General features: G+C 38.5%; 1 protein-coding gene across 2 annotated transcripts in view; it reads right to left on the minus strand.

Moving 5' to 3' along the window:
- Positions 1 to 25,124, minus strand: part of poc1b (POC1 centriolar protein B) — a 37,938-nt gene extending 12,814 nt beyond the window's left edge. Inside the window, exons 1-10 of one of the 2 annotated variants that reach the window (XM_077210710.1) lie at positions 24,606 to 25,121; positions 24,040 to 24,124; positions 23,796 to 23,967; positions 22,683 to 22,862; positions 22,488 to 22,595; positions 22,278 to 22,393; positions 22,041 to 22,174; positions 21,188 to 21,256; positions 20,948 to 21,100; positions 20,687 to 20,764 (exon numbers count right to left, since the gene is read on the minus strand). In XM_077210710.1, the coding sequence (XP_077066825.1) occupies positions 20,687 to 20,764; positions 20,948 to 21,100; positions 21,188 to 21,256; positions 22,041 to 22,174; positions 22,278 to 22,393; positions 22,488 to 22,595; positions 22,683 to 22,862; positions 23,796 to 23,967; positions 24,040 to 24,124; positions 24,606 to 24,620 (1,110 nt within the window). In that variant the 5' untranslated portion in view covers positions 24,621 to 25,121. Of the gene's footprint in view, positions 1 to 20,686; positions 20,765 to 20,947; positions 21,101 to 21,187; positions 21,257 to 22,040; positions 22,175 to 22,277; positions 22,394 to 22,487; positions 22,596 to 22,682; positions 22,863 to 23,795; positions 23,968 to 24,039; positions 24,125 to 24,605 lie in introns of both variants that reach the window. The other variant, XM_077210711.1, reaches the window with a different exon arrangement.
- Positions 25,125 to 25,145: the final 21 nt, after the last annotated feature.

The raw sequence follows: 25,145 nt of genomic DNA on the forward strand, positions 1-25,145 counted from the left end.
GACGTAACGACGTCGTTCGCTGGGCGCTCTAGAAGTGGAAAAACAAACAGGTTCTGAGGAGGTTCGCAAGTTGAACCAACTCCGAACCAATTGCAAGGAATTTTCATAGACAATTGAGTGGTATGATATGACGTCAAAACCCAGACAACTAAAGCCCCGTTCACACCGCCAGCGACACGCAGCGACAATGTGACACGATCCCATTCATTTCAATGGAGCGCTAGCGACTTCCAGCGACAGTGACCGTTGGCGACAGAAAAGTTCAGAAATTTCAACTTTATGCAAATGAGAATCCATTTTCACCGTCTCGAGTGCAGGCAAGACAGAAGAGTTCGAGGGCGATTTCACTGTTTATATGATTTGACTATAACCACATACATAGATATAATAAAATGAGGCATGGAAAAGAAACTGTCGACAGTCTCAGTGATTTTAATTCATACATTTATAGTTCGAGTGTTGTAATTTTATGATGCAAGTTCAGCACTGCTGCAGTTCATTTTACAGTTTCTCCTGCATTATGTTGACTATTAGGGACAAGACAATTGATTATTTGTCAAATTCGAGTGACGTTTTAGTAATTTATGACAGTATGAGTGAGTTTAATTTGTTGATTGATCGATCGTTAATCTAGTAAATGATTTAATCCACTGAACACTGCTGTGGTAATATAAAAACACTCTCCCAACAGCATACTGTTTCTTTTGAGCCTAATTCATAGTCAAATTAAAATGATACAGGTGATGGTATTTATATGGCCGACATGCAGTCAATAACATTAGAGCGACAGTACTACGAATGCCCACAAGTGACTTCACAGTACAGAGACTAGCGACATGTACCGAAGTCGTTGGCCGTGTGAACGGGGCTTAATTCGCCAGTAGTTCCCTCAAGATCTTCCTATGGGTTTTTATACATAAATTGATGATACTAGGATGTTTTGTTCTACAACAGAAATTAGACACACATATTGAAAATGCAAATTGTATTTTGTATTTTTTTTATGTAAATGTTCATAAAAAAAAAATAAAAAAAACTGTTTCTAATAAGTAACTAGATAAGAAAATTTGGGGTGTCCAAGTATAGTCAACTTATGTTTACCACAGATCTTATTTTAATCATAAATTAAAAAGCCCCATTATAAAAACCCATAGGAAAATCTCAAAGGAAACAGAGGCAAATTAGTCTTCTGGGTAAACAGTATGCGAAATTTTGAAAACTGAAATAGCATTTTCTTGGAAAATGTACTCAAATAATCTTTATTTAAAAGTTTGAAAATAAATTTTTACAGTCTAGGTACAATATAAACTACAAGACCAAAGACATACTAAATGCGACATTTAAGCTAAATGAAAAAATACTTTAGATTTCTTATAAAACAGTCTGAATGATTTAGACTTTTTTTCTAACTCGTTTGAAATAACCAACTAAAAAGAGTGATTCACTCACAAATCAAACATAGATGTTTCTGAGTTGAGAGAAAATACAAGATATACGACTTGATTGCTAAAAAAATACTGTCTCTGAATACGTTACATTGTAGCAACATTTTCAACACTACCTCGCTACATAATCAACACAATAAAATAAAAAAATCAGTAGAGAAGGCAAGTTCAGCATACAGTCTAAACATTATATTTAAGGCAGAGAAAAGTGTGTGTTTGGCTCAGGTCAGCTCACTGTGGCGCTGCTCGTAGCTGATACAAATTGATGCCCGTTGTGGCAGCTGTAATGTTTCTAAGCAGGAAACCATTAACATGGCATTACGCGGCGGATGGAGGGCAGGAAATTAAATTCGGCTGTCTTTGAGTAACTGATGTCACAGTTCTCCCTGTGGGTAATTGATTATTACTGCCTTCTGCTGGCTAAGAGCACCCTGGATGTGGGTCATGCAAGGATGAGGAAAACAGAGGTAAGGTGAGTTTAATGAGTCTGAATGATTTGTTCACTAATCAGACTGATTCAGTTCTTTAGTTCAACTCACTGATTCAATCTGATTCCAGCTCTCTGATTCAAATCTGCTCCTGCAAAGCTGATGGCTTCAAAAGACTTGGAAAAATATGGCACTCAAGTCTCATTGACTACTTTCATGATACTTCCAGCTCCCTGTGCTATACTTCCTTCCCTGTCACCCCATCTCACTTATGTTGCTTTCTGTCTAGAAGCCAAACAGGAAGAAGGGATAAGGAGGTCATGTTAGTTGAGTTCAAAATAAAATGAACTCAAACATGTCTATGATAAAATAAATAAATACGGTAAGTAAACAAAATGAATGATAATAAAAATGTAAATAAAATGTATTATGATTTGATAATAAATCAACACTGATATTATACATATACTGTAAGCATATTTGGATTTCATAGACCCCCATACCATTTATAGAAAAACTTGGTTATGAGCAAACAAATGCTGACAATCATAGCACATATCTGGCAGGCCGCATAAGCAAGATGAGAAAAAAAAGGCCAAGTCTAACAGCATTGGAAATCCAAAACTGCAATAAAAAAACACAAGCTGCCCAATGAACACTTAAGCACCATGCTTATCTTGGCTTTTATGCACAAACATACTGATCTTCCAGCCAATGATTAACGCCAGGGTCAACAGCCCACTGACTGTAAAAGCTTTGCTATCAGCAGGAGATATCACACCGCCAACTGACACCTCATTGAGATGTGTTTGATCCAACCCCCATCGACAAAATGTTCACACCAAGAGAGTCCACATCCTCTCTTCTGCTATTTGTGGCTTCATAATCAAATGCTCTTTTAAGTGTGGGAGAAAAAAAGATAAGAAAACACTTGCACAAGGTTAAATGAGAACATGATGTACAACCATGCCGTAAAATGACACATAAAGGCCGTATGCCATACATGTGGCACGTTGTGCACTCGTAAGTGACATTGGGATATCTGATGGTGTTAATATAAAACTCATAAAATGTGTGAAAAGAAAGTGGGATTAACATTATATGACATGCAAGTTGGTGATTGTCAGTTGCATTATGATGAAAGTGGCCAGCATTGTTTAATTTGGGCTGGACGTGACAGAACATGCTCCTATGTTCGATAGTTCTCTCCACTTTTCAATTATCCAATTTTTTAATCAGTTATAAATTAAAATAAGTAAAAATAATAAATATTAATAAAAAAAATAACATGTTTATATTAAAAAAACATTTATATTTATATTTATATTCATATTTAACTAATTAATAATAAAAAATGTTACATATAACTTAATTATATGTAATATATTATATATAATGATATATAAAACAGGATATAAAAGTTGAATTCCTTTTAACTTGGTGTTTAAAAAACACACAGCTAATAGTACAATATGCTGCAAATTAAATATAATAATAGTAACAATTGGCACATTGTGTAATTCAATTAGGTTTTTTTTGTCCTAGCCTGTCGCCATCCTCACCGCACTTCCACTTATTTTAAGGTGCAGTCAGCACATTGGTTTCCGATCTCACCCCATCTTCTTCTCATTCTTCCTCTCTCAATAACCCACTTCTGCTTTAATTTTTAATTCTCTTGCTTAACGGCAGCTGTGCACATCTGTGGTTCAGACAGAGCCAGAATACTGTGGATTTTCCATTTAAGAGTGGGACATTGTCAGAAATTACCTGGTCCAAAGCCCATGGTCTCTGTAATGATCCAAATGCATTTGAACTACAACAGAACATTGCGATTAGTGAGGCACTACCCACTGTTCACAAAATCATGACATGCTGGTGCTGAAAAGAGATGAGTTGGTGAGACCTCAAATGCTATCAAATGTGAACTCAAGAACTATTGCTGTGAAGTAGAATGCAGAACGCTAAATCAGAAAATGGGTTTGAAAAGGAATAGAAGCTGAGCGGTGGCCCCTGTGTTTAAGGTGTACTTGAGTGGTAATTACTGGAGAATTTTTGGTATCAAATTACTTGCTTCTAAATGCTGCTGATAATACATTAACAATACATTATTTTCAAAAGTGTATCTGGAGAAGATACAAAATCTTTTCATTTTACTTCAGATCTCGCATGCGCTTTATGCAAGTTATTCCAAATAATTCAACTGGAGACGTGCGTAAACATATTCAGCACTGGCACATAAGTCCAAGCATAGTAGAGAGAAGCCAAATCAAGCAAATCCCCATCACGTCATTCACTGTGAAATTGGCAAAAAAGACTTTTATGACATATATTTAGTGACGGAACTTGGCGAACATCCAAAACAATGCTGTGCACTGCTAAATGCGCTCACCGTATGTGCGTACATATGATGGAGCTGACAACTCGTGAAAGGCTTTTGAAATGTGTAAAAGGGTCCAAACAGCAGCAGGAATCCCTTCGTCACACACACAAACGAAGACCTACTGCGAGGAGAAGCGGTTCTGATGCCTGTACCAACATCAGATGGGCAACATCGTGACTGACGATTAAAAAACAGGTAGGGCCTATGCTTGAGCATTCTTTCCTTTTTGGGTCATATCTTGTGACATCATGCCCTGTTTTTTGTTCGTTTACATACGAAGTCTTTGGTCTGTGTTGCGTTCATATTTCAGCAGTTTGGAAGCATCTTTTCAGCGATCTCGGTCCACTTGTTTGCTGTCCACCAGGGTTCGGATGGCAGCGTTCATATTTATTCAAATGAACCGCACTAACAGAGTAATCACACCAGAGTTTGTTTAATTGTACCAAACAAGCCAAGTGCTTAATGTCTTCTGGGTGTTTCTTAGTTTCAGACTAGTCGGTTACAAAACTTAATTTTAAATTAAAATCAAATTAGTCGTATCGTGCACCCCTAGCTGTCGCCCTATTGTAAGGTACCTTTGAGTAATTTGCAATGTATGATATTCAGAAGGGGAAAAAAAAAAAATTCTCAGAGAAATTCATTAAACTTCATTGTTATGTAGTCTTCATATTTACTATGGACTACAGATTTGTTCTTGCACTTTCTCGCCTGCTTGTTTTTCTGTTCCCCGCTGAGTCGAGTACTGGCAGAGTCTGTCAGGCGTCTTTTCGTATCATTAACCCATTTTAAATCCGCTTTCAAAGAATTATCCACTTTTAAAATATTTACCCCTCTCTGCAACATGCCAAATGACGCACTCAGCAGGCATGGCAATAAATCATTTCCGTATTACAGTGCTTAATACATAAAACAAACAAGCAGAACAGGTGGAAACATCCTAAGCATGAGCCAGTAATGAATACCAAACGCTGCATTTAATCTGCATATCAACGGATCAAAAACGCATACAAGATTCCCTCATTTTTAATCCCTTTTCTCAAAAGCAGAGTGGAGTAGAAAGTGTCGTATGTATTCCTCACTATTTCCAGCTTATAAGCTTGCAGCACTGCAGCAAAGAGTGCGGACAGAGTGAAAGTTCAGCCGTTTGATTGACAGCTACAGCAGCAGGTGGCATGGGGTCTAGCTGAGCCTGTGCCCTTCACCGAGCTCCGTCAGGGAGCCTCAGTCTCAGCATGCCACCTCCACCATTACTCCCTAAACCGGACGGACAGAACCTTCACGTCAAATCAGCCTGAGAGCTACATGGGCTGGCGACTCTGTTGTTCCTAAGAAACACTGTTCCACAAGGCTGATTCAAAAAGTAGAAACTTTAATTACACTGCCTTGAAAAAGCTCTAATATCTTCTGATAACCAATATAGTATAGATATATCATGCATCCCTACTTTTATAAGAGTATTGCTCTATTACTTTAGCAACATACTAACATCATACTCTTTGTAAATCAAGGTAACCATTATAGTATCTCCAGAAGCTTCCACACTAGATGCTCTCATTTTCCCCTGTGCGACTAGAGAAATGAAGCATTGATGAACAAGCAGAGGGGAGATGATATCAGTGGCGGGGAGTCTCAGAATAGTGTCACCATGTGTAAAAGCCACAACCTTGAGTGCAGCATATCCCTAGGTCAACCCCATAAAGCAGAATATCAAGGCTACCCTGCGCATTCTCTCATATGAGCCGGTGCCAGAGGCGGCAGATTAGTGAGAAGAGCTTCCTGTTGCTCTAAATAGGTATGACATCTGCAATTCAAATTGAAAATGTAAAACTCAGGTACACTCTTTCACTTGCTGCTTGGTGTTTTGGCGTACTGTACAAGCCAAATAATGTTTTTAAAATGTATAATTGGAAAATCAAGGATATTCAGTATGGATGTTGCTTTCTGTGAGCAATTCAGGTTCAATCGACAGACCTTAGCATACAGCGAGATCTCATGCCGTCTCACTTTATCCCAGACTTACAAAGAGGCTATCTATCTGGCTGTAAGCTGATGCAAGGTGCTATTTAAGCAGCATGACCAAACTAAAGACAGTGAAACCTTTTCATTCTAGTGCAAGCCGATTAGGCCATTCGCAGAGAAATCACGCCTGCATTGGCCCATTTCTTTCTGAGTTTTACCACAATTTGATTCCTTAGAAAACCTAATAGTCCAAAGTTAACCTACAGCTTTAGAGACGTCTGCTCAAACTTTTGGCCTCAAGAGGCCTATGCATTGCATTAATGTTACATTAAGAGCTAAAGAGTCACCTCTAAGTTTAAGTGAAGCAGAGAAACACAATTACATTTATTCATAATAAAATGACCAGGCGACTAATTCTGATCATGTTTGAGTGTGCTGCATTTGTTTAGAATTACGGTTGCAAAATAAATCGGTACCACATTTTATCGGTTTATAATATATTATAAACCGATAAAGTGTGGTACAGATTTATTTTGCAACCGTAATTCTAAAGAAATATATATATATATATATATATATATATATATATATATATATAGTAGTGATGATGTTAAAAACATGACACATGATAAGCTCAGACTACGACATGCTTTTCTCAGAGGCTAAGAAGACAGCCCATAATTTTGCAGACAGGAACAGATACTAGCAGTGAAAGCGGAACAGAGTTTTGGACATCTCTGGGGTATCACATACACCTACTACTTGAAAGGTGTGAAACTAGTGGCTAATTTTATCCCTAGCCAAAAAAACACTGACATCGCTATTCCAAATGCTTCAGTGATGGATATCAGTTAGGTGGGGGAAAAACAGGAAGAGAAATGTTGAGGCATGTCCAGAACGCATTGGAACTTGAGCTTCGAGCCTGACACCTGACCCCACTGCTGCTTCGAGAGGGTCAATGCAGGTCAAGAGAATGATGGGAGAGAGGATCGGTAGGCGAAGAGGTGGATGTTTTCCAGTGTTGACTTGGAAAAAATGTAGACGGACTTAGTTAAGCAAACATGAGAGAGTCACCAACGCCATTCCTCCACAATTCTTCCATCACCTACTTGAAGGTTAGGCTGAGGGCAAGCAGATCCCCCCTCTGATAAAGTGAAAGCAGCTGTTTACACTTGTGCTTTTGCATGGTAATACGGAAGGTTGTCAAGCACTGGAGAACCATTAATCCAGTTCACCGGAAACGCAAGGCTTTTTATAGCAAGTCAATAAAAAGATTCCATTGTTAAAATGGGATGCAGAAGACCAGAGTAGGTGTAAAACAACTTTTATCATTTTAATCTGATACCAACGACAATGACCACAACAGAACAATACCAGCAAGAGGATTTCCCCGATCCAAAGTGAATTCAACAATGCAGTAATTTCAAATTCAAAGTGACTCATCCTGATTCAACAAGGGCTCCTGCTGAGTGATCTCCATAATGACTTCACTTACTTTTGGTCATCACTTGGCCTGATGACCCCTTTTTAACCCCAACAGTACTCCAGTACACCTGTTTTTTTTTACTGGAGTACCCAACAGTACTCCAGTACACCTGTTCTTAACTCAGACTTCCAAGTTAAGCCTCAATACATCTGGTTGAGCAAAATTAAGAAAATAAGGGCAGTGTCAACTGTCCAAAACACAGAGAGAACATTGCAGGACATATGACTTCTGTCATGCCAGTCAATGCTAGGGACACACATTCTGTAATTTGATTCTGGCTAATATGATTGATCCATGCAAAATCAGGGACATCAGCGAAGCGCTTGTTAACCGTGTTTCCGAACTCATTAACCTCATACGGTAGTCTGTAAATAGCACAAAGAGGAAGAAGCAGAGCGAGTGGGATGAAATCAGTCTTCATGGGAGATGTGGGGGAAGCAGAAGTGAAGCAAGCAACCAATTTTCCCCCCAGCAGCGACGCAGGTCTCTAAAAATACAATCATGCAACGTCCGACGAAGAAGAGATAATGAGATTTCAGAGGTACTGTCTGAATATGTTAACTCGAGGTCTGGAAGGTTGTCACGAGCCAGGGGGTAAAGGAAGATAAAAAGGTATTAGAAACTGGAGTGTTTGGTAGTTATTAAATTACCCAATGATTAAACATTTTTTGAAACCATTAATAGTAAAAAACTTGGTCTTTTTCTCATCTAGGAGCATTGTATTCTTCAAATGAGCCCCAGCTATTTAATGTGTTTTGTGTTTGTTTATATTTGTGTGTTAGTGTTGTCAAAAATATTGATATTTCGATATGTATCGGTACTAAAATATCTGAAAAGGTTCCAATACCCATTTTCTGCAGTATCTCATCTCATATGCTCAGGTTAAATAGTGCGCATAATTTTAGTCATTCTCGCAGGTTTCGCACTCACACCAAAAACGCGTACACTACTGATCTACAGCATATAAGTAGTGCACACGTAAAGCCGCACCTCAGACAGCTCATGAGTACCAAATTGGCTTATTTTTCGTGGCTTATTGCACTTAAACGGCAAAAACATGCAAAATTATGTCAAAATGCCTGTCTTGCCAAGTATTAAGGTAAATAATCATTTTTTGAAAATCAAAAGACAAAGAGAAAACCACTTGCAGCTCTTGACTGAATAACTTTAGTAACTTTAATTGGAAGCATTTTACAATTAAGACTATCTAGTGTTATTTTACATTTGATTACTTTAATTTCAGTAGTATTTCTTACCTGAATACCTGTTCTGTGTGTAAGCTATTCCAACCATATTGCAAGTACATAATTAATAAATCATGGGCAGGAAACCTGTGACACCAGCCAGAATAGGTATCTGCCTGTCCTGTGTACTAGATGCGTTCTCACACACAAGCTTAAAATATCAACTTTGACTAGGACAAAAATTAAAAGAGAGTAGGGAGATGGAGACATTCTGACCCTGGGTCATTTCTCAGGTTGAGGAGGTTTCTCTCAGTTCTGTTCTAATGGTGATCTAGTTTCCGGGCCTGATGGAAAAGAGGCTCCACACTGGCTAAGAAACTCCTGCATGGTCATCATATCGCCACCATACGTCAATAAAAAGAGTCTCATATTTACAAATACCTCTGTTTTCTGCTGGTGCAGTGGACTATTAATTTAGTATTCATTCAAGGTAAGGGTACACTTATTAGGAAATGGCATAACATGTAACTATTCTGTCTAAATGAATTGACAATACACCACTAAAAAAATAAAAGTAATAATTTTAAATCCACAGTATGAAAAAAAGATTTTTTTGAAAAACTAAATATTGTATTCATGGCAAAGGTCAAAATGTAAATCTAAAAGGAAATATAGAGGAAATATGCAATATTGACCACTAACTATTAACTTTAATGGAGGTTCATAACTGAAGGGGTAACAAAATATCATGGATCCCTACTCAAAAATGATTATGGTCTTACTGATAAATTACTGAGACTCATGTTTTATAGTCTAGTATGAAAAACATGGTTAGCATGAAAACATTGAATACACAATGCAGGAATTACTTCAAACAAACAAAAATGCACTTATCCCTTCTTGTACACCAGCCTTAACTTCACATCACGTTTTAGAGCTTTTTCTTTTTTTAAACAGGTGTAATTCCTTAGAATTACAGCAACCAGGCTTAAAAACAGCAAAACAGTTAACTTTCAAACATCAGAAAGCAATGTAGGTAAATTCACAAATAAACTGAAACAAGAGGGTCCCTGTGTGGGATTTAATTTAAGCTACACCCCATTGCTACTCAAATGCTAGATAATCTGCTTTTGAACTTGGTAATACCAAATCGAATGCAAAGTATCTGTGGGAAACAGCAACACACAATGAGCTTGCCACTAATTGCGAATCAGCAAGACAACAGGATTTCATTGGTTTAAAAAACATCTTTGAAATTGGTTCCCTTCACTGGATATTGGGGTACAACAAAAAAATATATACTTTTGTATAAAATTCCATTACAATTATTGCTTGCATTAAAATTGGCTTGAGAAAACAGATTGTCGTACCAGTGCAATGCATTTAAAGCAGTGTTTGAAGGGTTAAAAGGTGATGTTTAGACAGACATTAACACGCTCTGAGATAAGGACTTCACTGACCCCAATCTCTTAACATCGCATTTTTGGAGTGTTTGAGATAGATGAGAATAATGCGGTTGGCGTAGTCACTGCTTTCGCAAGAGGAGGCCCTGGGAGGAATGTGAAGCTTTATGGTTAAGTGCACTTTAGCTGGGCCTTGCCCCCTTTCAAAGTTCCATGTCAAAGCCCCCTGGCCCAATTCAACCCAAAGACTTCCCCTCATCTTCAAGGGAATAGGTGTGAGGGGTTAGAGGGGGAAGAGAATGAGTAATGCTAACGCATTTCCCACAGGCAAGGAAGAATGCTGTGACTTGTGCGGGGTTAAGCCCATAAGGCCCGGATGGGTCGGCAGAGAGGCGCCTGACAGCCCTTGTAGGCCTGTGGCTGGAGGTGGATGTTGGTGGATTAGAGGAGAGAAGGAAAGGGCGGCAGGGAGAGTGGGACGCAAGGGGTTGAGGTTCAAAGGGTCACGGACATTCCCCGCGTTTCATTGTAAGGCCGAGGCCAGCTGACGCCAAACAGGCAACAGTGGTGCTGTCGGCGTGCGTGTGGTATTTGTGTAAAAAAGAAAAGAAAACAGGGTCGGAAAGGGCTGGTGTGAGAGAAAGAGGGAGGGTCGTGGTATAAGACTACAGAAAAAATAAACAGGAAAGAGTGTGAAAAGTACAATAATAATAATAATAATACGTTTAATTTATATAGCGCCTTTCCCAAGCTCAAGGACGCTTCACAATGACAGTAAATAACAAGCAGTTTACACATAAACGGACAATGGACATTTGCCCGATTGCAGTTGCAAGTCGCATTACATTTGCAATACAAACATAAAAACAGAGACCACAAACATTAATTACAGACAGCCTAGTGGGCAGTTGGAGTAAAGATACAAAATTATTGGAGCCCAAGTTAACATTGTGACTGTGTTATGTCAAATTAACATTTTCATGACTGAAATACTGGTTAAACAAATGTGTTTTGAGTTTATACTTAAATTCATGCAACGTGGTTGTTGTCCTGAGAGCCAACGGAAGAGAGTTCCATAGCTTAGGGGCTATAACAGAGAAAGACCTGCCACCCATAGACGATAGACGAAATCTCCGCTCACATAGGAGATCACAGCCAGAAGATCGGAGAGTTCGAGGGGGAATATACGGAGAAAGTAAGTCAGAGAGATAGGCTGGAGCAAGACCATTGAGTGACTTAAAGGTAAGCAGAAGAATTTTGTAAGTGATACGGGATGACACGGGTAGCCAGTGCAGTTTAAACAGAATTGGAGTGATATGAGCAGTTTTTTTAGTGTAAGTTAGTAGTCTTGCGGCAGAGTTTTGAATATATTGTAAACGTGAGATAGAGTGTGCTGGTAGTCCAGAAAAAAAGAACATTACAGTAGTCGAGGCGAGATGTGATGAATGTGTGTACTAGTGATTCAGCATCTTTTGGGCTGACATAGGGACGGAGTTTGGCAATACGGCGCAGATGAAAAAAGGACGCTTTACAAAGTTGACTAATGTAAGTATCGAATGTAAGTGCAGGGTCAAGAATGATACCCAAGTTTTTGACAGTGGCAGATCGAATTATTGATGTAGCTTCAAGGTCAAGTCTGGGAATATTACTTAAATAGGAAGAATGGAAGAATGGAAGCGTATACAAGAGTCATTCTCAAAAAAATATTGGCTGTCTGACTTGGAAAAAGCTGATGTTTGAATTCAGTTCAGGTCCGTTTAAAAAAAAAAAACATTTTATTAAAAGGTACATTAATAATTCAATGCACTGGCTCTTCATCTTCTTAATAAATAAAAAAACTTAAACTGAAAATGACATAAAAAATGTACAATTGACTTTTACAAAAAGAATATTACAACAGCTATTACACGCAATAAAACTAAAGAGCTTTGGGAGAACATGGGAAACATTTGACACAGGAAGATTTAGATAGAGTGAATGAGATGGGAGAGAAGGGAGTAATAGAAATGAATGACTTCCTAACAGGTGGGACGAGGGGATGCAACTTACCCTCTAACCCTGATCAGTATTGAGTTTCAGCTGTACCTCCGGAGCCCATGACCCTCCTGTACTCTCACTCAGAGGAAGTCCATTTGTTTTCTGACCCCTGTTCATTTCAAACACTCATGCCAAGGGAGTAAACATTTTTTTAATCTAAGACTCAGCTCTATTTTTCCTGAAAAATAAACCAAAACTCACCTCTTCACCAACTAAAAATAAAACTTCCACAAAAACAATTTACCAAGAGAATGTGTAGGTTCCTTTTTGTTTAGTTTTCATAGCTGGTTTTGAGCTGAAAAAATTTGCTAAATTTTTCCATCAGTTAAGGGCGATGTTTTGATAGCTCATCCTACGCAGTTCACAGAGGGGCTTCCGCCTTCCATTCATGCTACGTTAAAAATAAACTCATACAGGTAAAAAGGAAAGCGACGGTTAAATGGAGCATCAAAATAAATCACGAAACCGCGCATGCAGCACCTCTCTATTAAAGTAAAGGGTCACGGAGGTATGACCTGTGTTTTTAATTGCTACGTTTTCACAGAGGCTCTGCTGCTCTGAAGAGGCCATACTGTACCTGTGGTGTTAAAAACATGTACACAAACAAACAATTTACTGCATAAAAGTGCTCATAATGCAAAACCCTGTTTGGTGAGGAGTGTATATTTAGCATCATATTTGAATTGAGTGGGTATTCAAAAGTATTGAGCAGCTAATCTATTCTTCCATTGCGGTGGTCCAATGTTGGCATCTTCTTTTAGTAATGATGTTCCTTTAATAATGATAGGATATACAACTGTTTTAGCATGATTTCAAATGTCTGGAAAAGCCCATTACAATTGTTATGATTAAAAGTACAAACTCTGCACCACTAGTAAATAAAATAAAATAAAATAAAATATGTTTTTTTTTAAAGTTTTATTCAGCTAGGATGCATTAAATTGATCAAAAGTGACAGTAAAGACATTTATAAAGTCACAAAAGATTTCCATTTCAAATAAATGCTGTTCTTTTGAACTTTGTACTTTTCAAATAATCAGTTTCCACAAAAATATTAAGCAGAACAATGGATTTCAACATTAATAATAATAATATAAATGTTTCTTGAGCACCAAATCAGCATATCAGAATGTGTAATTTTGTAAAGAATGGTTCATTCATTAAACAAAACAAAATAAATTAAACAATTGTTTTTTTCTGCTGTAGCATAATATCTGAAACAGAAGAGATTGTGTAGACAGACAGCACAGTGAGTGCATTGCAGGAGAGCAGCTCACCGTTTGCCTTTGAGGTGTCCCTGTTACCTGCAATAGCACAGACCCACTATTTTTAGAATCAATGTTGACGAACTAACTGTCAGCGTATTTTAAGCTATGCCCCACTGGGCCACCATATACCCTTGAGAGAGCTCATGGAGAAAGAGAAAAGAAAAAAAAATCAGGTGAGAGAGGAAAAACAGACCCTAAGCCAGATTCTGATAAGGTCCTTTCAACTCTACAGTCAATGTGATTGTGCTCCGTTTTGACAGGTACTTAAGATGAGGTCTGGACTATTTAGGAACCATCTGCTTTGATGGAGGAAGTGAGATCAGCCATTAAGTTAAAGTGCCAGTGTGACTTAATGGATGGAACAGCTCTATTCTAGGATAGGAGTCAATAGCCTTTGGTAGAACTCGAAAGACCGCAGATAAAACAGATGAATGGAAAAAAAAAAAGATGAAAGGGGTGGAAGAAAAACGGTATTTAACGGACAGAAAAGAAAGGAAGAGGTGCAGACGGACACAATGGGCGAGAAACCAGATGAAATATTAAGTCGGACACGCTGAGTTCTGGGTGTGCTCTACACTGAATAAGTGATGAACCAACCCGGGTTCCTGTGTCTTTGATGTGTGAGCGCCTGTTTGTCTGCTGGACTCCCCGTCTGAGGTCCCTGGGTTAATGCAGGGGATTATGGGCCGGATGAGACATGCAAACTGACCTTTTCTATTATCTACCTTAGTTTGCGCTTTCAGGAGAATTCAAGAAAGGTGTAATAGCTCTAGTGCCAATGCCGCCTACTGTCATAACAAAAGGATATGTGCGATAACAGTTGAAACATGACTGGTTGCATAACCAGAACACATATTTCCACACTTCACCACCTACATTTCTTCAATGAAAGGTGCTATGTATGTTTCACCATAAAGGTTGAGTAAACAACTCTAAAAAGCACAAACAATAAACTGAATATCTCTACCAATGCAATCTGATTCAAATCAATGAGTACATCCTGCTGACAGCTCTTGTTTTTTTGGTTGAGGATGACAAGTCACTCTGTCAGCCTGTAAGGCTATCTTTCTCAAAGCTCTCCCGGTGGAAAGTGAACCTTCCCCTGGGCCATTCTATCTTTAGCGATTTACTTCCGTCATGTCACGTCTTGTCACCGGAGCCGGTGGCAGGCCTTCAAGTTGGTATCCACACCTCGCGGCCACCCAATCTCCTGCTCTTTACAAAACAGGAAGAGGCTCTTTGCCTGTTTCCTGTCTATCACCCCTACAAGCAACCTTCAGAAACATAATACCAGGTGGTGCGCACACATCTACAGACCCTCAAACAAACAAGCATGCACACACTCGGTTGAATCTATCATTTGAACAACTATATTATGATAAAAAAAGGTTTCATCTTCTTCATCAGAGTTTAATTTGATTAGTTGACATGTTATTCTTGAATACTAATTTAAAAGCACTTAATACAATTATTCATTTTTGCATTTATGTTTTTACATTATACTTTTTTTAAATTAAAACACCTGCCTGTAATTACGTGTAATTAATTTCTCTAATTGCAGCTATTACACTATTAACTCACCATTAAACCTAACCGCACCATGAAATCGGTCTCTAACCTTACTCGTATCCCACCTCAATAGCAGAAAAAGTGTTTTGCAATGCAACAAACACAATAAGAAAACTGGACTTTTTACTCTTTTGACATCTAATATAAGGTTACAACTAATAACCTATTTATATTGAACAAAATAGCAGCACACTTTTGAATTAAATATTGATGTGCAGTACAATGTCTACAAAAATGTAAGCATTAAAATAATTGAAATATTTTAAAAAAGTATAAAACTATTCATAATTTAAATGAACATTATTAACGTATTTAATTAATTGATCTACGTATTATTAATTATTGGATGATATTATACCATAGTTTTTTTTGGTAAAACAATATTTTTTACCATATACAGTATCTCAAAGTGAGTACACCACTCACATTTCAGAAAACATTTTAGTATTTCTTCTCAAGGGACAATACTATAGAAATGAAACTTGGATATATTTTAGAGTAGTCAATGTGCTGCTTGTATAGCAGTATACATTTACTATCCTCTGAAAATAACTTTAACATACAACCATTATTGTCAAAATAGCTGGCAACAAAAGTGAGTAGTACACCCTTAGTGACCATCTCAAAACTGTGTCCATATTTTGTGCGAGCATCATTGTTATCTAGCACTGCCTTAATCCTCCTAGGCATGGAGTTCACCAGAGCTGCACAGGATGTTGCTGGGATCCTCTTCCACTCCTCCATAATGACATCATGGAGCTGCTGGATGTTAGACACATGGCGCTTCTCCACCTTCCGCTTGAGGACGCCCCACATGTGCTCACTAGGGTTCAGGTCTGGAGACCTGCTTGGCCACTCCATCACCTTCACCTTCAGCTTCCTCAGCAAGGCAGTTGTCATCTTGGCGGTGTGTTTGGGGTCGTTAACATGCCGTTCGGCACAGTTTCTAAAGGGAGGGCATCATGTTCTGCTTCAGAATGTCATGGTACATGTTGAAATCCATGTTTTCCTCAAAGAAGCGCAGCTCCCCAGTACCAGCAGCACTCATGCCGGCCCAGACCATGATGCTATCACCGCCATGCTCGACTGTAGGCAAGACACAATTTTCTTGTTACTCCTCACCAGTGCGTTGCAACACATGCTGGACACCAAATGAGCCAAACAAGTTGATCTTAGTCTCATCAGGCCACAGGACATGGTTCCAGTAATTCATGCTCTTGGACCGATTGCTTTCAGCAAACTGTTTGCGGGCTTTCTTGTGAGCCAGCTTCAGAAGAGGGGACGACGGCCATGCAAACCGACTTGTTGTTGCAGTGTGTGGTGTATGGTTTGAGCACTGACAAGCTGATCTTCCGCTTCTGCAACCTCAAAAAGCAATGCCGGCAGCACTCATGCGTCTGTTTTTTGAATCCAGCTTCTGCACATGATGACAAGCACAAGGATTCGACTTCTTTGATTGACCCTTGCGAGTCCTGTTACGAGTGGAACCGTCTTGGAAAACCTCTGTATGACCCTGGCATGTACTGAAACTCAGTTTCAGGGTGTTACCAATCTTCTTATAGTCTAGGTCATCTTTGCGGAGAGCAACAATTCTAATTCTCAAATCCATAGCGAGTTATTTGCCATGAGGTGCCATGTTGAACATCCAGTGGTCAGTATGAGAGAATTGTACTCAAAGCACAAATTGTAACTGCTCTAATACAAGATACACACATTTGTATGGTTCTGTCAAGCAGACAAGAACATGACCATGATGAATAGGACATGTGGCTTTGCATGGTTAAACAACATGCTGCTGTTATCACTTAGGGTGTGCTCACTTTTGTTGCCAGCAATAATGGCTGTATGTGGAGGTATTTTCAGAGGACAGTAAATATATACTGCTATACAAGCAGCACATTGACTACTCTAAAATATATCCAAGTTTCATTTCTATTGTCCCTTGAGTATACTAAAATGTTTGCTGAAATGTGAGGGGTGTACTCATTTTTGTGAGATACTGTATATTAAGTATCGCCAACTACCTCACCATGCGATACATCAAGACTCAATATGCAGTGATGCATCACAATATTGTAATTGGACTGTGACTAATTCAATATCTCTAACACTGTAGGATGTGATATGAATGCTCAAATAAACAGACATATCGATACAAGTAAGAAAAAGGTATTACTATAGAAAAATATTATTTAATATGATTTATTTTACCGCTTTTACTGATGTATAAGAAGTGGGAGTGGGATGGGAAAGTGACGTAACTAACTACTGCTAACCACCAGACCCACGAGTGCTTTGACACAAGCTAATACTTGTGTTGTGGTCCTTTCCCTGCTGTTCAGATGCCTCTGGTCTTGCTTATGTTGTCTATGCATAGCAGGCCTAATGCATCAGGGAGTCAACAAGGACCGAGATGCAGTGGAGTTCCACCAATTGTGGACCGCATCACTGCACGCACACACACACACACACACACAAACACACACAAGCTGAAAGGACTCCAGAGAGAGTCAGTCAAGAGGAAGTGATGGCAGGAAGCGTCACACAAAAAGGCGCCACGGGTCATACTTCTCTCTGCTGTCCACTTCCTCATGTCTCTGCTCCCACGCACGCAAGGCAAGGAAGCAGAATGAGGAAACTCTGTCCTGAAGGACTGCAGGATGCTCAGGGCCAGATAATGACAGGGTTTCCCTAAAAATGGGCCCTGACAGGTCGGATTTGGGAGGGCATCCTGGACTGAACTGAACAATTTTTAAGTGTGAATGGTAAAAGTGAATGTACGCTATGGGTATTTTTTACTACTCAACTTGTCATCCAGAAGATTAGTTGACTAGTCAGTGAGTTAAACCATGTGCCAAGAAGCTTCAGCAACCTTTTTTTGTTTCTGGCAAGAGGTAGTTCACCCAATGTAGTCTGATTCACAAACAAATTACTCCCAAGAGTCGGTTCTTTTAATAACTAGTTCAAAAAGTTATTAACAGTCATCAACACACAACAGTACAAAGTACCTTACCCAGGCCAGTATATTCTTAAAAAATCCAAAATAAATGCAAAGAAACAGTTTGTAATATTAACTTATCCTATTATTCATGAAATAAAAAACAACCACTCAGGTAATTTGTACTAAAGTCACTGAGTGACTCTAAAGCGCCTTTCACATAGCGTGTTGATCCCGGGAAATTGCCGTGAAATTGCCAGAACACCTTCTGTGTGAAAGCAAACACGACCCGGGATTGATGCCGGGATCGATGTCGGGTTGGGGACCTAGTAACATTGCCGTGTTCAGTCCCAGAACGTGCGCTGTGTGAACAAAAGCTGCTCTGTGTGAATCAATGCTGTGTCGTAATGATGGCGCTGAAGCTGGGATCGTTCGCCAGCGTGAAACGTTACGTAATGCGCTAGTTTATGATCGAATCAGAGAAAAAAATGCACAAGTGTGGTTTCTCGAGAGAGAAATCGCAGCTCATAAGCAAACTATAGACGCTGCTGGGGCATTACATGTCACATCGATGTCACGTGTCTTTACGGGTTGTGTGTGAACGCTCTCTCTGATTCCGGAAAATCACTGGCAGTTTGAATGGACCAAAGTCAAACGAACCCGGGTGAAATCCCAGGCCACTTTATCCGTGTATTTTCCGGAATCTCTGTGTGAAATGGGCTAAAGTGAAAAACAAAGTAACAAATTACATACAAAAAGTGGCAGGTCTATTAGTTTGCATTTGCACTCCAATATTTAAATGCACAGATAATTTTAAATACAGTATCAGATTGTTTTGTTCCGTTATTGGTATTGTCACATTAAATGATCAAAGGCGGGACAAAGATTCATTTTGGAGGCCGCAAAAATATTTTCAAAGCAGGAAAAACCCTGAAATATATGAAAAACAACTGAAATACACCCAAATGAAACAGAATCAATTCAAACTGAATTAATATCAAAACTGAATCTAAAGCTTGTAAATCAGAATCGAATCAGAATGGGAACATTTATTTCAAATCTTTTCATTACAACTGAAAAACACCCAAATGAAACAGACTCAAAATGAACCGAAAAAAGAACTGAATCTTAAGCTTGTGAATCAGAATCAATCCGGATAGGACTAATGGAAATTCTCTTTCATATCTTTTCATTACAACTGATAAAGCACTCAAATGAAACAAAATGAATTGAAGACCTGAATCTAAAGCTTGTGAATCAGAATCGAACCAGGATGGGCCTTGCAAAAACCTGATTTTGGTAGGCCTACGTAGACAAATAGCAACACTGGGACGCAGTACAGTAACACCAACTGGCACCATATAGAACAAGTGCAATTAAAGTCACATGATCAACAACATGTCAACACATATCCAGTGAGTCTATTGGGATAACGAAACGACTAGTCAACGTGTGTGCAGACGTCCAAGTCGGACACTTGTTTTCTCTATGCAGTACAGTGTGTACAGACAAAAGGAACAAATGGAAGAAAGGGAGAACAGTGAGAGAGAGCGTTAAAGTCACAGTGTGTAGGAGTCTATTATTAGTCTATAGCTCCAGCAGCAAAGTGAGGTCACATCAGAGCCCAGCTTTAGACACGTGTGTGTGCTCGGTCTGTTTTTGCTTTCATGCAAGAGAAATGGGAGAAAAAGAGACTTCCTGTAAACACGTGAGCGAGGCACCCACAGTCTGTTGTGTGCCGTCTCGCAGCATTTCCTCAATCCGCTTGTAAAGCAGAAAGCACAGCATTTTGCACGGAAGCACGAGGACATTCCCATAATTCGGTTCAGAACAAGGCATGCAGTAAATAAGAAAGATTTGGAAAGCTGCCGGACACACAAACAACACTGGGCTGAATATAATAAACAGTGAAACAAAAAACTGGACACATTTATAGCCATCGTGTGCCTCATATTAACTATAATTATACAGCGGGGTCCAAAAATTTGCCACAGGTGCTTCTATTTTATATATATATATATATATATATATATATATATATATATATATATATATAGTATATATACACACACACTATTATTATTATATTAATATATATATTAAAATTACATTTAATAAATAATGAAATATCTTATTTACATTACAAATTAAAGTATTAGAAAAGCAATGAGTGAAACCTTAGTGACAAATGTATTCACTATTTTATGACAAATTATAGTATCAGAATAGCAATCCAAGCTCAATTTTAATGAGAAAAATTAGCAGGAATTTACTTGTTTCTTTTGTTTTGTTCTCCTAGTTTCATGACAGAATGCCTGAATTTCAATGTGGTCTCAGATTTTTACACCCCACTGTCATATTTCCAAGAGAACAGAAGTGTATGGAGTAGACAAAACCATAATAATGTGGGAAAAAATATTGAGGAGGAGTGATCATTTTAAAAAGAAAACATGAGGGACAGCAAAAGTGTGGCAGTGACGTACACTTTTCGATGAGGGCTTACATTAACAAGCCTATATTTCCCCCTAGTGGTTGGAGTGAAACAGTTCTGACTTCATGAATCAGTTCCTGTCAGAGCTCAGATCTTACCACTGTGGAGAAAAGAACACGTCCCACTTCAACCACCTGAGGGTCTCCAGACTGAGTATCAGCAACAATGGGGTTAATCTAAGGAAACGAAAGAATGAGAGATGATAACGAACCTGAATGCAGTGTGTGCTGGTGTTACAGAGCTAACATATTGACTGCAATGTACTGGATTGATCTACAGTGTTGATCCCCAAGAGGAAACTCAGTACTGTTTGTGAAACCCATGGGTATTGTAGTAGCACTGCAGTTGTGGGCACTGACCTCTACTGTGCCATTTTGAGCAGTGTGTCGGTGAGCCAATCGAGGGTAAATGTCCATCAGGTGTGGAGGGGGATCTGGAGTGACTCGTTTGCTATGCCTGCTCAACAGCTCTCTGTAGTTCAGTGAATCAAAGTTGGTCTTCCACATCAGAACCTGAAACCCAGACGATCACGAGCATAAGTGACATAATCAACTCGGCGGTAATCGGATAGTAGAACATTAACATTACATCACAATTACCTGAGAGTCAGCACCTCCTGAAGCAAACAGATCTCCATCTCGAGAAAACGTCACAGCCAACACTGGACCCTGAGAGTAGAGGGGAAAAAAATGACACCTTACACGCTGTTTAAAGCAGGTCTACATCACAAAATACACAAAATTTGAGGAATCATTTATTTATTTTATTTAACACACACATTTTTTTTTAAAACAAATTATTATGCAGCTCTTGCCATACAATGACAGTTGATTATGACTATCAAGCTAAATAATTGGACAAAAGTTAATTAATTAATGTAATAAAAATAACATTTTACCATACTGTAAAAGTACTGCATATGACTATTTTCCGTTAATATTCAGTATATTCAGAAACTTTATTATGTGTAAAATTGCCTTCGGCTTCACCATAGTCACAATGGACAGTAACACAAAAAAGAAAAATATAATAGACCAAATATCTTACCAGTCAAATAAGAAAGATACCATTTTCAAAACAAACAAAAAAATAATAATAATTTGAAAATTAACTTTAATTTGAATTTTTACTTTAAATTAAAAGTGAATATTCATTATTGAAATTTTTATGCCAAAATTATATGTGAAATTTATAATGTTCAAATATTTAATTGCAAAAAAGCTTCCAAAAAAGTTTTTCTTTTGGTGATTTCTTGATTTCCTGCTGTATGGCAAGAACTGTATTTTTTTTTTTTTACCAAAAATCTCGTTTTGTGTCCCATAAAAAAAAGAAAATAGAATATGGGTTTGAAATGACATGAGGGTGAGTAAAAGATAAGAGAATAATTGTTTGAAGAATTCCCAATTGTTCCAGCTAGAATTCAAATTGTACGCTATTAGATGAGGGTGACACCTTGTGGCCGTGAAGGGTGTAGATGAGCCTCCCCTCCAGCAAGTCCAAGATCTTCATTGTATTGTCACTCGAACCACTGATCAGATAGTTTCCGGATGGATGGAAGGAAAAGCCGTTGACCCCTGCGCTATGAACTGCAAGACCAAGTAAAATGCTTGAAAACAAGACCAGTCTTGTGACTAATTAAAAACAAATGAATTTTCATGATGTGAAACCATCTCCGTTTATATTAACTACCTCTGTAATGTTGTATTAACTTGTTTGTACGAATATCCCAGATTTTTAATGTGTTGTCCGCTCCTGATGATGCAATGCATGTGCCACTGGAATTGAAGTCCACAAATGTCGCTGACCTAAACAGACCGTTTAAAATATAAGGAAACTTTGGTCCAATAAACATACAGAATCCTCAAAATGATTCAAAAAGGACCAATGCTCAATTCTCACCCGCCGTAGTCTGTGAAAATGTTTATGCACTGACGTGCGGATGTATCCCAGAGGCGAACCGTCCTGTCATCGCCACAGGAAGCAACGAGACGACCATCTGGTGAAAACCTGACAGGGACAGACAGGACAAGAGACAGTGAGAGAAATCCCACTTTAACTGACAAAACCGGAAAGGTTAGACACATATTCTCATACCTCGCACAGCGTACCCAGTTGGTGTGCCGGTTTAGAGAGTAGAGGAATTTCTTCCGTTCGACACCCCACACTTTCACAGACTTGTCATCTGAGGCCGTGACCAGCCTTTGGCCATCGCTGGAGAAATGAACGCTTCGAACGCTCGCTGTGTGTGCTTTGAACACAGTTGACTCGCCCTTTCTATAACACACATAGACAATAATGCATTAAGATACAAATAATACATTAGGGTTAGTTAGTTGTGTAGTTGTGCTAGGTGCATATGACTTTCTTCTTACAGCCGAACACAATCAGAGTTATATTAAATATAATGGGAGTGAACAGTAACAGATTTTAAAGGCCAAAAAAAAAGTCCATCCATCCATCATAAAAGTAATACATACGGCTCCAAGGGGTTAACATAGGCCTTATGAAGTGAAGCGATGTGTTTTTGTAAGAAAAATATCCATAGTTATAACTTTATAAACTGTAATCACTAGCTTCCGGTAATGGCCGTCTGCACGTTCAAGAAAGAGTCGAGTTCTGGCGTATGATGCAGCATTTAGGGGTAGTATAAGCTTAGGTGAGAATAGACGCCTCTCGCAGTCTCACAAATAGCGCTGGGCAACGAACTCAAACTCCTCTGACATTTCTCTTCAAAAATTCTCATTTTAAACTTCTGACTTGCTCTATCCTCTGCGTTTCTGGATTCGTCAATACGTCGGGTCAGAGGTCACTCTTCCGCCGAAACTTGACTCGCGTATGGCCGTTACCTGAAGCCAGTGAATATAGTTTATAAAGTTATAAATACAGATATTTTTATTACAAAAATGCATAGCTTAGCTTGAAAAAAAAAAGCCTTTATTAACCCCCTGGAGCCGTATTGATTACTTTTATTATGGATGAATGCACTTTTTTGGGCTTCAAAAAACAAGGAAACTTTCACTCCCATTATAAAGCTTGGAAGAGCCAGCCTCAGCCAGGATATTTTTTTAATATAACTCCCATCGTGTTTGGCTGAAAGAAGAAAGTCATGTACTGCTAGGATGGCTTGGGGGCAAGTAAATTATAGAATAATTTTAATTTTTGGGTGAACTAACCCTTTGAAACTCGAAAGGGATCATCTGTACTCACATGCTGGGCGTCCAAAGTCGAACTGTCTGATCTCTGGATGAAGATGCCACCAAAGATCCGCTTGGAGAAAAATGAACACCTGTAATGACGTCCGTGTGACCCACAAACCTAAACGCCCTTGCTTTTGGAGCGAGGTTCCAGATCATAAGGTTCTTGTCACAGGATCCAGAAGCTGCAAGAGAAGTTGCAAGTAGTTATGTTGGGATGTTCTCTGACTGAAAAAATAAGATAAATAATGACATACCCAGCTGTTTATTATTGGGGCTGAAATCAGCGCAGGAAACAACATCTTTGTGACCTTTAAAATGTCTCTCAAGGGTGGGATCCTCCTGAAAAGGATATCATAAAAGAACAAGGTGTAAAATGTTTATTTTCCAACGTTTTTTCAATAAAACAATGTGAGTGAATGTTCAATTTACATACATATTTCTTAAGTCACACACACACACACACACATATATATATATATATATATATATATATATATATATATATATATATATATATATATATATAAATACACACACACACACACACACACACACACATAATACACACATGGTGACAAAACCAGGGTTGTACCACGGTACCATGTCTAAAACTATGCTAGTTCCATAGTACTTTTTGTTAACTAATTATATTGTTTTGTACGGTCAACTTCGTCAAATATAACCAATATTAGTATCTCCATATTCAAACATACACACGAAACTTTCCAGCACCGTTGCACAGAGCTAACGTTAATAAAACCAGAAACTAAATAAAATGTCTACATTTGCACTTTAACATGTTTCTGCTAAGTAGTCTTACCATTACAGACGCCATTGTTCTGGAATACGTCGAAAAAGTTTTTGAATTTGGTGCAGTTTGTTCTTTGTTTTACAAGTAAACAAGTGAAACTCGTTCATGTTGAGCCACTTCCCATCTGTCAAACAAGCCGCGTTTTCCCCAGACCAAACAAATCACGCTCCGAATCATCGAGTCAGCGGGACTAGATGAGCAATATGGATTTAAAATCCCTTTCGATTCAAATTATTTACATGTATGAATCGTTATCAAGACTGACAAAATAATAATTTACACAGATAAACCTCTGCATTCATGCAATCAATGGAAACCTCTAATGTAACACATTCTCCTAATGCAACAGGCTTCCTGGGATTAAAACAAAAATGTACAAGCTTGTTTTACAAAGATTATACTGTCTGCAGAATTAATTAGTTGCATATCCAAGCCAAGCATTGTAAACAATTGTCTTCAGAATAAAATTAATTCAGGAATTACTGGTAAAATACATAGATCAGAAAATGCATTTAATAAATTCTGCCGACTGGGCTCTCTGGAAATAAC

This window comes from Siphateles boraxobius, unplaced genomic scaffold (genome assembly GCF_051911475.1).
Source record: "Siphateles boraxobius isolate OS27281-9 unplaced genomic scaffold, OSU_SipBor_1 65, whole genome shotgun sequence".
In the NCBI taxonomy this organism is placed as follows: domain Eukaryota; kingdom Metazoa; phylum Chordata; class Actinopteri; order Cypriniformes; family Leuciscidae; genus Siphateles; species Siphateles boraxobius.